We start from the raw sequence: 12,025 nt of genomic DNA, 5'->3' as shown, positions 1-12,025 counted from the left end.
TGGGGGTCTGATATTCTTTGCCCCTCTAAGAAATTGCTTGAACAAAGGATGAGAAAACAATGGCGGGTCGCAATCATAGTGAGCTGAAATTGCTGCAGCATGAACTTTAATAGAAGAGAAGGACAAACCTTTGTCCAGTAACTCAGTAAGATATTGAAGAGCCACACTTAAATTAGGCTCAGAAACATCAAAATCCCTGCTGTACTCCAAAATAAAAATCTCTTCCATTCATCTGCGTACACTTTCCTTGTACTAGGCCTTCTAGCTTCCAAAATCACATTCAAAACTTGTTGTGGAAGTTGAGACCCTGTATGGTTCAAAACAGAATATGCCAGGCTGTTAGGTGAAGAGAGTGAAGTTTGACATTGAGCAAATGGCTGTCTTCCTGTGACAACAGGTGTGGAATCGAAGGCAAAGGCCATGGAGGCTTCCGTACTAGACTTCTCAGTAATGGGTACCAGTGCTGTCGAGGCCAATCTGGTGCTATTAAAATCATCCTTGGCTTGTCCTGTCTGACCTTCAGAAGTACCTTTGGGAGGAGAGGCAGAGGTGGAAAGGCATACACATGAAGATTGCTCCAATTGAAAGAAAGAGCATCCACTTTCCAAGCTGTGGGATGAAACCTTTTTGTGCAAAACTTTGGCAGCTGATGGTTTAGTGGAGAAGCGAACAGATCTATGTCTGGAGTTCCCCATGACGCTGTCAATTTCTGAAATACATGAGGATCCAATTTCCACTCGTGGGGATCCATAATTCGTCTGCTCAACACATCTGCTAAGGAGTTCTGTGCTCCTGGCAGAAACCTTGCCTGAAGATTGAGCTGTAAACTGAGAGCAGTCTCCCACAAAATCATTGCTTGCCTGCATAGAGGATAAGAGTGCGTTCTCGCTTGCATGTTGATGTACCAGATGACAGTTGTGTTGTCTGTTAGAATCAACACCTGTCCTGGAAGAAGGAATTCCTTGAAAGCTATTAATGCAAACTGGACTTCTAACATCTCCTTCATGTTGATATGTAGATGTTGTAGTCTGACAGGCCACTTGTTTTGTATCCATTTTCCCTTCAGATGAGCTCCCCAAGCTTTGTCTGAGGCATCTGTCGTTGAAATCTGACTTGCCTCTGGCCGGGTCACAGAGAGTCCCTTGTTTAGGTGACATTCCTGAGCCCACCACAAAAATTCCTTCTGAATGCAAGGTATTATTTGAATGACAGTGTCCAGATCCTGGCAGTGCTGTGTCCATACATTTTTGAGATACCATTGTAGCTTCCTCATATGAAGTTTGGCATTGGGAAGCACCAGAATACAAGATGCCATGAACCCTAAGGCTTGAAGGACTGTCCTTGCAGTCAGCCCGGACTGAAGAGATAGTTGATGGAAGTAAAGGGATAGACTCTTTTGTTTGTCCGGGGTTAAAAAGGCCATCTGGGCTGCTGTATTCAGTCTCACACCCAGAAAGCACATGTCTTGAGAGGGTACTAGACTGGACTTTATTTCATTCACAGAATACCCTAGGCATCTTAGCACTGCTATCACATACTCCAAATGACGAAGAAGCTCTTCCCTTCCTTGAGCCAGAATCAGGCAGTCGTCCAAATAAGGATAGATCTGTATTCCTTTTAGTCTGAAGAAAGCTATCACTGGAGCCAGAACTTTCGTGAACACTCTGGGCGCAGTAGATAAGCCAAAGGGCAATGCAGAGAACTGAAAGTGAGAAGTCCCAGCTCGAAAACGCAGATACTTCCTGCAACTTAGTCTGATAGGAACATGAAGGTAAGCCTCCTTGAGATCCAAAGTTACCATCCAATGATCTTTGCCCAGCAGAGGTAAAAGCTGTTGTAACGTCAACATTTTGCACTTGGGAATGTCCAGATAAGTGTTGAGGATAGATAAATCCAAAATTGGTCTCCACGTGTTCCCCTTCTTTGGTACTAGGAACAGGCGAGAATAAAATCCTAGGCCCACTTCTGGCATAGGGACCGGCTGTATGGCCCCTATTTGGAGTAACAGAGAAATTTGCTTGTGAGCCTCTATTCTTTGTTGAGGAGGAACGTCTGGCATGCCTTTGAAAGGTGGCAAGGTATGGAAATAAAACCTGTAACCGTGGTGTATGATATCCAATACCCATCTGTCTTGGGTAATTAAACTCCAATTTTCTTTGAAAAGTGCCAACCTTCCTCCCAAAGGTGCTGCCAGACGAGAAGGCTCTGGCAGCTGAAAGGGTAGGTCATTGGGTCTGTTTACGAAAGGACTGACCCCTGCCCTCACCCGAAGACTGTGCAGGAGAACTCCCTGTTCAGGGCCTGAAAGAGCCCCGAGATCTGCCCCTACCACGTCTAGATCTACCCCTAGACTGGGAATCATAAGAAGGATACGTCCACCCCTTAGTAGGCCAATTTCTACTAAACTTTGGAGGCTGAACCTGCAAAAAATCTTTAACAGTCTGCATAGACTTAGCCTTGTCTTCCATTTTCTTTAAAACTGCCTCAACAGGAGAACCAAACAACACATCAGATTGTAAAGGGGCATCTAAAATCCTTGTTTTAACATGGTCAGATAAATTTTGATCCCTCAGCCAGGCGTGCCTGCGAAGAACTGACCCAGTGGCAGCCACCCTAGACGAGGCCTGTACAGCATCAAAACCACATTGCAAAGAATGCTTACCCACCTGTTCAGAACATGTACTAAATCTTGTAACTCTTTACAATCAATACCTTCCGCCAGAGCATCAACCTTAGACTTCAATTGTGAAAGGAGATAGTTTTGGTATTTCAACATGTGAAACTGGCAATTCAAAGCCCTCATAGCTAGAGTGGAAGAAGTATAAACTTTCTTTCCCCATCTATCCAAGGCCCTGGCCTCTATCTGCAGGAACCAGATTCTTGACAACAGAAGCCTTAACACCTTTAGGCCCCTGGCTAACAGTTTCTGGGTCTGCCCTAGGACTCTTAAAAAGATACTTATGAGCTTCAGGCACCCTGTAATACCTATCCGGTTTAACAGGAGCAGGAGGCAAAGAATCAGGATTAAGAGAAGCCTCTGTAAAAACATCTTCCACTACATCCAAAACAGGAGGTATAGCCAAAGGCCTAAGCTGGGGTAAAAACAAAAATTCCCTAAGCCTTTTCCTGGAATCAGAGAAGTCCTGACCTTCCCACTTAAAATGCTCCCTCATGGAATGAAGAGTTTCTGAAAGAAAAATCCTCAGGAGGAGAAGCAGAAGGAGTAGAATCATCCACATCAGAATCAGAATACGGAGAGTACTCCTGCTAGTCTTAAGCCAAGACTCTGAAACATCCAAGCCTGCTCAAAACTCCCTAGCTCAGGCTCCACCCTAGGTCTCTTATCAGGAGGGGGCAAAGAACCCCTAATCAAAGTAATCAAATCTTCTGCCATTTTAAGCATATGCTTCTTGGGCACAGTTCCTGAAGAACTAGGGGTGAAACCAACTGAAGCTAAACCTGGCCTGCCTCTGGGAGAAGCCTTGGAAACAGAAGGAGAGGGCCTAACCACCCTAGGCAGGGAGGGGAGTATAGTAACCTGAGAAGCCCCATCACCCTGACCTGCCTCCTGAGAGACCACATCCTGCAATAACAAAGTCTCTCCCTGGGATCCCAAAGAAACCTCCGGTGGAACCACCAGCTCCACAGACACCTCTAAAGAACCGGCGTCCGGTACGGACGGTTCTTCTAGCCTAGGCTTAACTGCTTTGTCCTTGCGCTTCTTCGAAGAAGCGGCGGAGCATCCGACGGCATTTTATAATTGCACCGCTTCCCGAAGACTAACCTGGCACAATCTAATCTCCTCTTTATAGTGCGCTTATTGAATCTAGCACAAGAGCGACACCCAACAACGTCGTGCTCAGGCCCTAAACAAGGAATACACAAAGTATGATAGTCTCTATGCGGTATCTGTTTCCCACAAGAAATACAATTATTCACTTTTTCTGACATCCGGTAAACCACTGAGGCAAGAAAAACTAAAATATTCCCAACGGGTACTTAGCCAACTTTGACTCGGTCTGAAACTCCGAAATCGAAAAATTTCAGAACGCCAACCGGCACTTGCAATACTGCTTCTGCATCGGACCATGCGGCAAAAAAGACTGAGGATATGACGTTGGTCATGCGCATTTGTACCCTGACGTCCTGATGTCAGTCAAATGCGCCTTGACCGACGTCAGCCTTATACTTTGATATTCGGGCCGACCGAGGACAGCGGACTACCCAAGTGTAAGGACTGCAGCAATGTGAGATGAAGAACATCAATTATTAACTTTCTCAATTTGTTCTGACATCGGCTGAGGCGAGAAAAAATGTTCCCCAATGAGGTACTTAGCTTTTAGATGACTTCGGTACTGAAAACACAGGAGCTGACCGACCGGCACTTGCAAACTGCTTCTGCTTCGGGCACCGCGCGGCAAGAAAGACTGAAGAAGATGGCGTCGGCTGATGCCTTTATACTCCATCCGCTCTGACGTCGGAGAGGAGGCGACACCAGCCGACGCCGGACCCAGACTTTGGAATCCGGCCGACAGAGGGCTGCCTGAGGCAGGACAACCCATATGTTATGACTGCAGCTGCATTCTTGAAGGACATCATTGTCCTTCCCTGGTACAAACTGGGATTGTAGCTCCATTTTCAATTGTAGGGAAATATGCCAGAGATTCATTGCCAGTCTGCAAAGAGGGTAGGAATGGGTACCTCCTTGCTTATGTACCACATAACTGTGGTATTGTCTGTCTTTATAAGTAGATGTCCCTGATGCATGAACTTTTCGAAGGCCTTGATTGCATGCATCACCGCCAGCATTTCTTTTTGGTTGATATGCAGGTGCTTTTCTTTTTGTGTCCATTGTCCTTGAATGCATCTGCCATCCATGTGCGCCCCCCCATCCATGGTCCGAGGCGTCTGTTGTGATGGTTTGACTTGTATGAGGTTTGCTGAAAGGCAGACCTTTGTTTTTCTGGCTTGCTTGAGCCCACCACAGAAATTCCTTTTGAAGGCATGGAACGAGTGGGATCAATGTTTCCAGGCTGTGGCTGTGCTGAGACCATAGACTTTTTAGGTACCATTGTAGTTTCCTCATATGCAGCCTTGTATGTGGAATCAGAAGAATGCAAGATGCCATGAAACCCAGGGCCTGCAGGATTTTCCTTGCAGTCATCTGGGTGTGTGTTGCCAATCTTCTGAAGTATTTTGGTAATTGTTTTTGTTTTTCTTTTGTCAGAAACGCCATCTGGGTGTTTGTGTCCAGTGTGGCACCCAGGAAAGGTATTTGTTGGGATGGTACGAGACTTGATTTCTGAATGTTGACTGTGTATCCCAAGGCCTGCAGTAGGTGAATGACATAGTCCAAGTTTTTTAACAAGGCATGTTGGCTGTCCGCTTGTATAAGGCAGTCATCCAGATAAGGGTATATTTGTATCCCCTGAAGTCTGCAATGTGCAATTACTGATGCCAGGCATTTCGTGAACACTCTGGGCGCTGTAGATAAGCCAAAGGGCAATGCTGAGAATTGATAATGCTCTGAGCCTGCAAGAAATCTGAGGCATCTTCTGCAACTTTGTCTGATTGGGACATGCAGGTATGCCTCCTTGAGGTCCAGAGTTACCAGCCAAGACCCCTTGCCCAGCATGGGAAGGAGTTGCTGTAAAGTCAGCATTTTGAATTTTGGCACAATAAGGTAAGTATTCAGTGCGGACAAGTCCAGAATGGGTCTCCATTGGTTTTCTTTTCTTGGAACAAGGAACAGTCTTGAATAAAATCCTTGTCCTGCAGAAGGAACCTTTTCTATTGCTCTTATTTGAAGTAGGTTTGTTATTTGTTTGAGTGCCTCTGCCCTTTGATTTGGTGGCAGGTTTGGCCTGCCATGTCTTGTTGGCAGTGTATGAAAATGGAATCTGTATCCTTTGTCTATTATCTCCAGTATCCATTTGTCCTTTGTAATATTGTGCCAATTTTTTGAGAATAAAGATAACTTTCCGCCCAAAGGTGCTTCTAATTGAGCCCTGGATGGCGGAGTCAAAGTCAAGTCATTGAGATTGTCCTGGCGGAGCAGTGGAAGGTCCTGCCCCACCTCTCTGGTTCGGAGGCTGCCATTGACGTCCTCTGTAGGAGCCTCGAGTTTGCCCTCTACATCTGCCACATCTGTTTTTGCCTCTTTGAAATTTGTCTGTCAGGAAAGGACCAATGTTTAGAAGGCCAATTCCTGCTGAATCTTGGAGGCTGTACCTGGAGGAAATCTTTGACTGTTTGCACTGATTTTGCCTTTTCCTCTATCTTCTTTAAAACCTCTTGTGCAGTAGCACCAAATAGCTTATGTTTCTCTAGTGGTGCGTCCAAAAGCTTAATTTTCACATGGTCTGGCAATGTTTGTTCCTTTAACCAAGCATGTCTGCATATGACCGCACCTATCATTGCTGCTCTACATGAAGCTTCCAATGCATCATATCCACACTGAAGGAAATGGCTGCTAACCTGCTTAGTATTATGAACCAATTCCTGTAACCCCTTTTCTATCTAATGGTTCAAGGGAAGCCAGTTTCTTTTCCAAGTCATCCAACATGTATTCCTGATACTGAATCATATGGAATTGACAATTTAATGCTCGCATAGAAAGGGTGGAAGATGTATATACTTTCTTGCCCCACCTTTCTAAAGCCCTAAAATCTCTTTCCGAAGGGAGTGGGTTCTTAGCTGTAGTGGAGGAAACCCCTTTAGGCCCCTGAGAAATAGTTTCAGGGTCAGCAGTATGGCCCTTGTACAGAAATTGATGCGTGTCTGGGACCCTGCAGTACCCGTCTGGCTTGACAGGAGCAAGGGGGGGGTGAGTCAGGGGTAACACTAGATTCTAAGTACACATCATCTAATGCATTTAAAACTGGAGGAATAGCTAAGGGTCTATGCTGAGGTAGCTTTAAAAATTCCCTTAACCTTTTCCTAGAATCTGAGTATTCTTGGCCTTGCCATTTGAAGTGTTCCCTCATGGAATGAAGCGTTTCCCCAAAGGAAAACTCCTCAGGAGGAGAAGCAGAGGGAATAGATTCCTCCGCATCAGAATCCTCGTAGGCCGGGAAGGCCTCCTCCTGGTAGTCTGAATGTGCAGAATCACCTGAGGCCTCATCGGAGGACTGGGAGTCTACCTGCTCAACCCTAGGCCTCTTGTCAGCAGGCGGCTGAGAGCCTCTATCTGGATGAAGCTGTGAACCCCTAATCAAAGAAATAAGGTCCTCAGCTAAACTTAAAATTTGAGAACCAGAAGTGGATCCCAGAGAAACAGATCTTGGAGGGAGAGACTTAGCCTGTTTGGCAGCCTTAGCACGTGTGTAGGCCTTAATGGACAGACACTGGAGGCCTGGCAGCCCCACGTGCTGGGGTAGTCTTATCCCCTGAAATGGTGTCAGAAATATCCTGGGCTACGGTCTCAGAGGGGTGCACAGAAACCGGTACCGAAGTAACCGGTGGAGCGGTGTCGTCGGTCTGTAGTGGTTGCGAAACCAGCTCAGAAGAGACCAAGACACTCGCGGTAGGCCCAAGGGTGGTGTCGGCCGAGACCGCGGGTGTCGGTCCTTATCCTTCCGTTTTTTAGGTAAATGTGCTGTCGGAAGCTCCAACGGCATGATATAACAGAAATCTTCCCCAAAATAATCCTGTGCAAACTCAGACCGACGCCTAAGAGTGCGTTCATTGAAAGAGGCACAAGCTGCACAGGCCGAGACGCTGTGTTCTGGGCCTAGGCAAGGTAGGCAGTAAGAGTGGAAATTCTTATGAGGTATTTGTTTCCCACAAGTTAAACAATTAACTTTTTCACTTTTATCTGACATCGGCTGAGGCAAGAAAAGGTCCCCAAAGGGGTACTTAGCTTTTTTGAAGACTTCAGTAGCTGAAAACACAGGAGCTGGTCGACCGGCACTTGCGAACTGCTTCTGCTTTTTCGCCACGCGGCAAGAAAGACTGGAGAAGATGGCGTCTGCTGACGTTTTTATACCCCAGGCGCACTGATGTCGGGGAAAGGGCGACATCAGCAGACGCCGGACCCAGACTTTGGAATCCGGCCGACCGAAGGGCTGCCTGAGGCAGGACAACCCATATGTCAGGACTGCAGTTGCATCCTTGAAGGACATCAAAAACACCACAGAACACCCCTGTAAAAGGCAGGGCTACTAAACTTCAATATGGAATACGTCATTCACGTCTGTCAGTTGTGAACACTAAATATTGCCTTCAGTCCCAGTGATCAGAGGAAAACCTCAGATATTAGCCCCTTACATCCAAACTAGGAAATTCATCCAGCCCTTAAAAGAAGTCAAGAGGAAACAAACCACATAACACTGCTGTAAATGGCAGGTCTACTGAACATCATGATACGCAATACTTCACAATGTAGTTTTGTGGTGGTTGGTGTCAAGTACCATTAAGGAGGACATCTGAGATGTACTCACCAAGTTCTCTTCTTGAGATCCAATTCTGATGGGTCAGGGGATTCCCTCCTCCTTTTGGGTGGAGGAAGAGCACCCATAAGACAGTTTTGGCAGGCGGGGGGGGGGGGGGAGAGTTATAACTCCACCAGGCTGCTACACACTCCTTGATGAATGTCTTGTAATCAAACTATAAAGACAGCACAGGAGGAGGTAAAGACAATGTTTCTAATGTAGTACCTACCTTTTCAAAGGAAAAAAACAATATTGCACAGTCTAGGTCGGATAAAATTGAGAGATCCCTATGGCTATTCAATAAAAAATGTAGGGATATCTTTCATTTGTTCCTGACTCTGGATGAGAGAAAAAAAATCTGTGCTCTAGGATGGTGTTAACACTTATCTGTACAGCAGAATCCAGCCTGGACACCGATGTGGTCTTCTGCAAGGCCTGTGAAGCAACTGCAGTTCCAACAGCCAAGGATAAGATTCCACTGTCTGCATCCAAAGGGTTCACAACACCCATCATCAGTAAGGATTGATGCACAAACTAGTGGTTTACCTGTGAAATAGTCTGCAAAAGCAGGTCTTTAACAATCTAGCCCAGTATAACTCCTGCATGTTTTAAATGGGTACCAGGCAAGTGAATTGCAGGAAGACACTTCTACAGTTTCAACATTCGAAAAACTGCAACTAACAAATGGTTAGTGTTTACTGAAGCATGGCATTTGAGATGGGCCGACTAGAGAACAAAAATATGCAAAGATGTTCTACTACCCTAAAACAGATATTAACACACAGTTAACAGTACAGAAGTACACAATCATGTGAATTTATAAATGACAACATGGCTACTGTTGTGGAAGCAGCAATCTTGCTGCAGAACTGTTCATGACTTCCTTAAAGGAGTACAACAGGTTTTCTCTAATGTATTCCTCAACTTCACGGCCCTTTTCTTCCCTATTTACATTGTCCTCTGTAAAGCAACAATAAAGCATTTACAATTTTTATAATTCCCCTTACTTCTGTAACAGAAGCCTACCTTCTCATACTGTGATGGTTTCACTTACAAAATGATTCTCTCACGTTTGAATAAAGCGTGCTGGAGTCGCCCAGTTACTGACATCGAGGCCAGGCATTGCAGGTACTTTTTTTTTTTTTTAATCAGTTCCCTCCCCTAAAGTGACATCACCACAGCCATAATCTGATTCTAACTAAAATAATAAGACCCACCCATTCTGTGATGTCATGACTCCCTTGTCCTTCCCCCAGCCTGAGTGCTGTTCATTTTATTCAGTAGTATTGTAGTAACACCGATGTTTGGAGAAACAGAAATTTGGTATGCATACTTGTACATTCTGCACAGCAAATGATGCTTAGGTGGTGTATCGCTTGGATACTGCTCTGTTGTATTTGCACCAGATACTGCTAATGTGCAGTGCGGGAATAGAAAGATTAAAACATTACCCTGGTATCAGAGGTGGCAGTGCAACATATTCAGAGTAGCTTAACATGAGAGTATCTCTAAGCAAGCACCATGTGAAACCTGAACAAGCACCTAGAATTATTCAGTGTAGCTTCCACACCTTTAGTCTGAAAATGAATTCACATACTCGCATGAACAGGAGTAGCTGCATATTGATGGCTAAAGGTGTATGGGCATGTCAGGTGGTTACTGCACTGCAAAACTGATATGTAATGGTGGAGATATTTGGAAGGCATGTGCAAACATCAGTATATTAAAGCCATAGCACCAATTGAACTGGAGGCTGGCAAGTAGATTTAGTAAGGGATTTTGTCCATGCACAAATTTCAACAGTGATTCTTTGCAGTGGCATCCATTATCTGATTCAAGGTAAGTTAACCTTGATGTCCTTTATTTAAAAAAAAAAAAAAAAAAAAAAAAAAAAATGTACTTTGTTATAAGTGACTTCTGGACACAAGAAAAAGGAAGGGGAAAATATAGCAATGTGGTTTGTATGTACAAAGACAAATCCAGGGACACAAAGGTTTTTGCAAACCAACCAGTGGAGTAAAAACATATGAAGGCAAACACTGCATACCAACACACTTTGCACATGTAAATCTCAATTTTTAACAAGGTGGGAGCATGAAGCGATACCTTAACACTTAAATTAATAAAGATCTAAACTGGTTAATAGTATAAAATGTTTTATTCTTTAGCTCCTTGGTGCAAGACCTTACTGGATGTGATTGCAGTCAAGTAAGGCCATGGCTATAGTGCAGCAAAAAATGTCCCCTCTAACAAAGGAAATGCTAGAGCAAAGATTAAATTACATGATTCAAGCACCCTGCTGAGATCTGCCAATCAATGGAATTACCAGGTCAAATTACACTCAGGACTTTGACAGCTAGGGAAGCCAAGTGTTATGGGGGAGGGGAGAAGTAAATGGACTGGAATTCATTCTCTCACAAATTAGTGCCATTTAAACTAGTGTGTTCTGTGGCATTTGCCCTGTTTCTGTTTTAAGTGGTCATCCAACAGCAGGGAATGTTACTTGCACTGTTCTATTTTACGCAGTACTTTGTATGCATGCAACATCTATGAAATGACAGGAACTTTAGGCAAACGGAGGCCTGCATGATGTAACATTTGAGCCAAACAACGATTTCTGGGATACTGGATGGCAACCTGATTTATCCAAACCACGTCAATATGCCATCCTCCAGGTGGACAGTCTGGAATTACATATAAAAATATTTAAAATCCTGTAAATAATCCTAGAGTGCTGTTAAAGTGTAGGAAACTTCATGCCATGATGTTTTAAACATGTTTTTTGAGTCAGTGGGTGCAGTACTCCTTTAAGTAATGTGGAAATAAATTTCCACCTGTCTGATGTCTTCAGGAGACCGGTACCAAACAGATATCAGTGTTCAGGTCCTGTAATTAGTAACCAGTATACTTTCTATACTTCTGCTCCCACTACATGCAGGTTATCACTTCCTGAACCCCCATTACATATTAACACTTGCTAATGCAGAAATGGCACTCTTCAGTAGGCTTGTGTCACACACAGAAGACAAATTCTTTTAGCCCCTAACATGATGAACATTCCAAGCAAATGCAATCCTAGCATTCTCCTATTCAACAGTTAAAGGCTCCACCTTACATCCTTACCCGATGTCTTTTCCTTTTTAGTAGCAGCTGCAGAAACATCCTGTAGAGAAGTGCTTGTCACCACCTGTGATGTAGGGCCTGTATTCACTGCTGGCATTAGATCAGTCTTCAGCATTTTCTTTGGGGACTCTGAGGGAACCGGCATGCCACTGTCCTCATAAATTTTCCGCTTCACTGTTGTCTTTATCTGAGCTCTACGCACGTGAGGGAGAAAAATGCACACATGTTGAAACCTGTGTCATGCATACCCTATTCATATAAAAAATGCAATTAATCAAGAAAAATCATCCTGCAAGACCTCAGACCTCTGCACTATTCCAGAAATACCTCATTTCAAAACATTCATTTTTTCCTACTTAAATCAGTAAGCATGGAACAGATTTTTACAGCCCATGCTGTTGATCTTTAAACTCTTGTTGATGCAAATCTTTGATGAAATACAGTGCTGATCCACTTTAAAGAAACCTAGA

At 44.4% G+C, this 12,025-nt stretch overlaps 1 protein-coding gene across 4 annotated transcripts in view; it reads right to left on the bottom strand.

Moving 5' to 3' along the window:
- Positions 1-12,025, bottom strand: part of CCHR7.PART0H17orf49 (chromosome chr7.part0 C17orf49 homolog) — a 623,656-nt gene that overhangs the window by 356,025 nt on the left and 255,606 nt on the right. For all 4 annotated transcript variants that reach the window (XM_044077154.1, XM_044077152.1, XM_044077153.1 and 1 more), the window contains one exon: positions 11,556-11,749. In XM_044077154.1, the coding sequence (XP_043933089.1) occupies positions 11,556-11,749 (194 nt within the window). The remainder of the gene's footprint in view (positions 1-11,555; positions 11,750-12,025) is intronic.

This window comes from Protopterus annectens, chromosome 7.part0 (genome assembly GCF_019279795.1).
Source record: "Protopterus annectens isolate FY-2018-M chromosome 7.part0, PAN1.0, whole genome shotgun sequence".
NCBI classification, from domain to species: domain Eukaryota; kingdom Metazoa; phylum Chordata; order Ceratodontiformes; family Protopteridae; genus Protopterus; species Protopterus annectens.
This window is presented reverse-complemented; position numbering and strand designations above follow the sequence as displayed.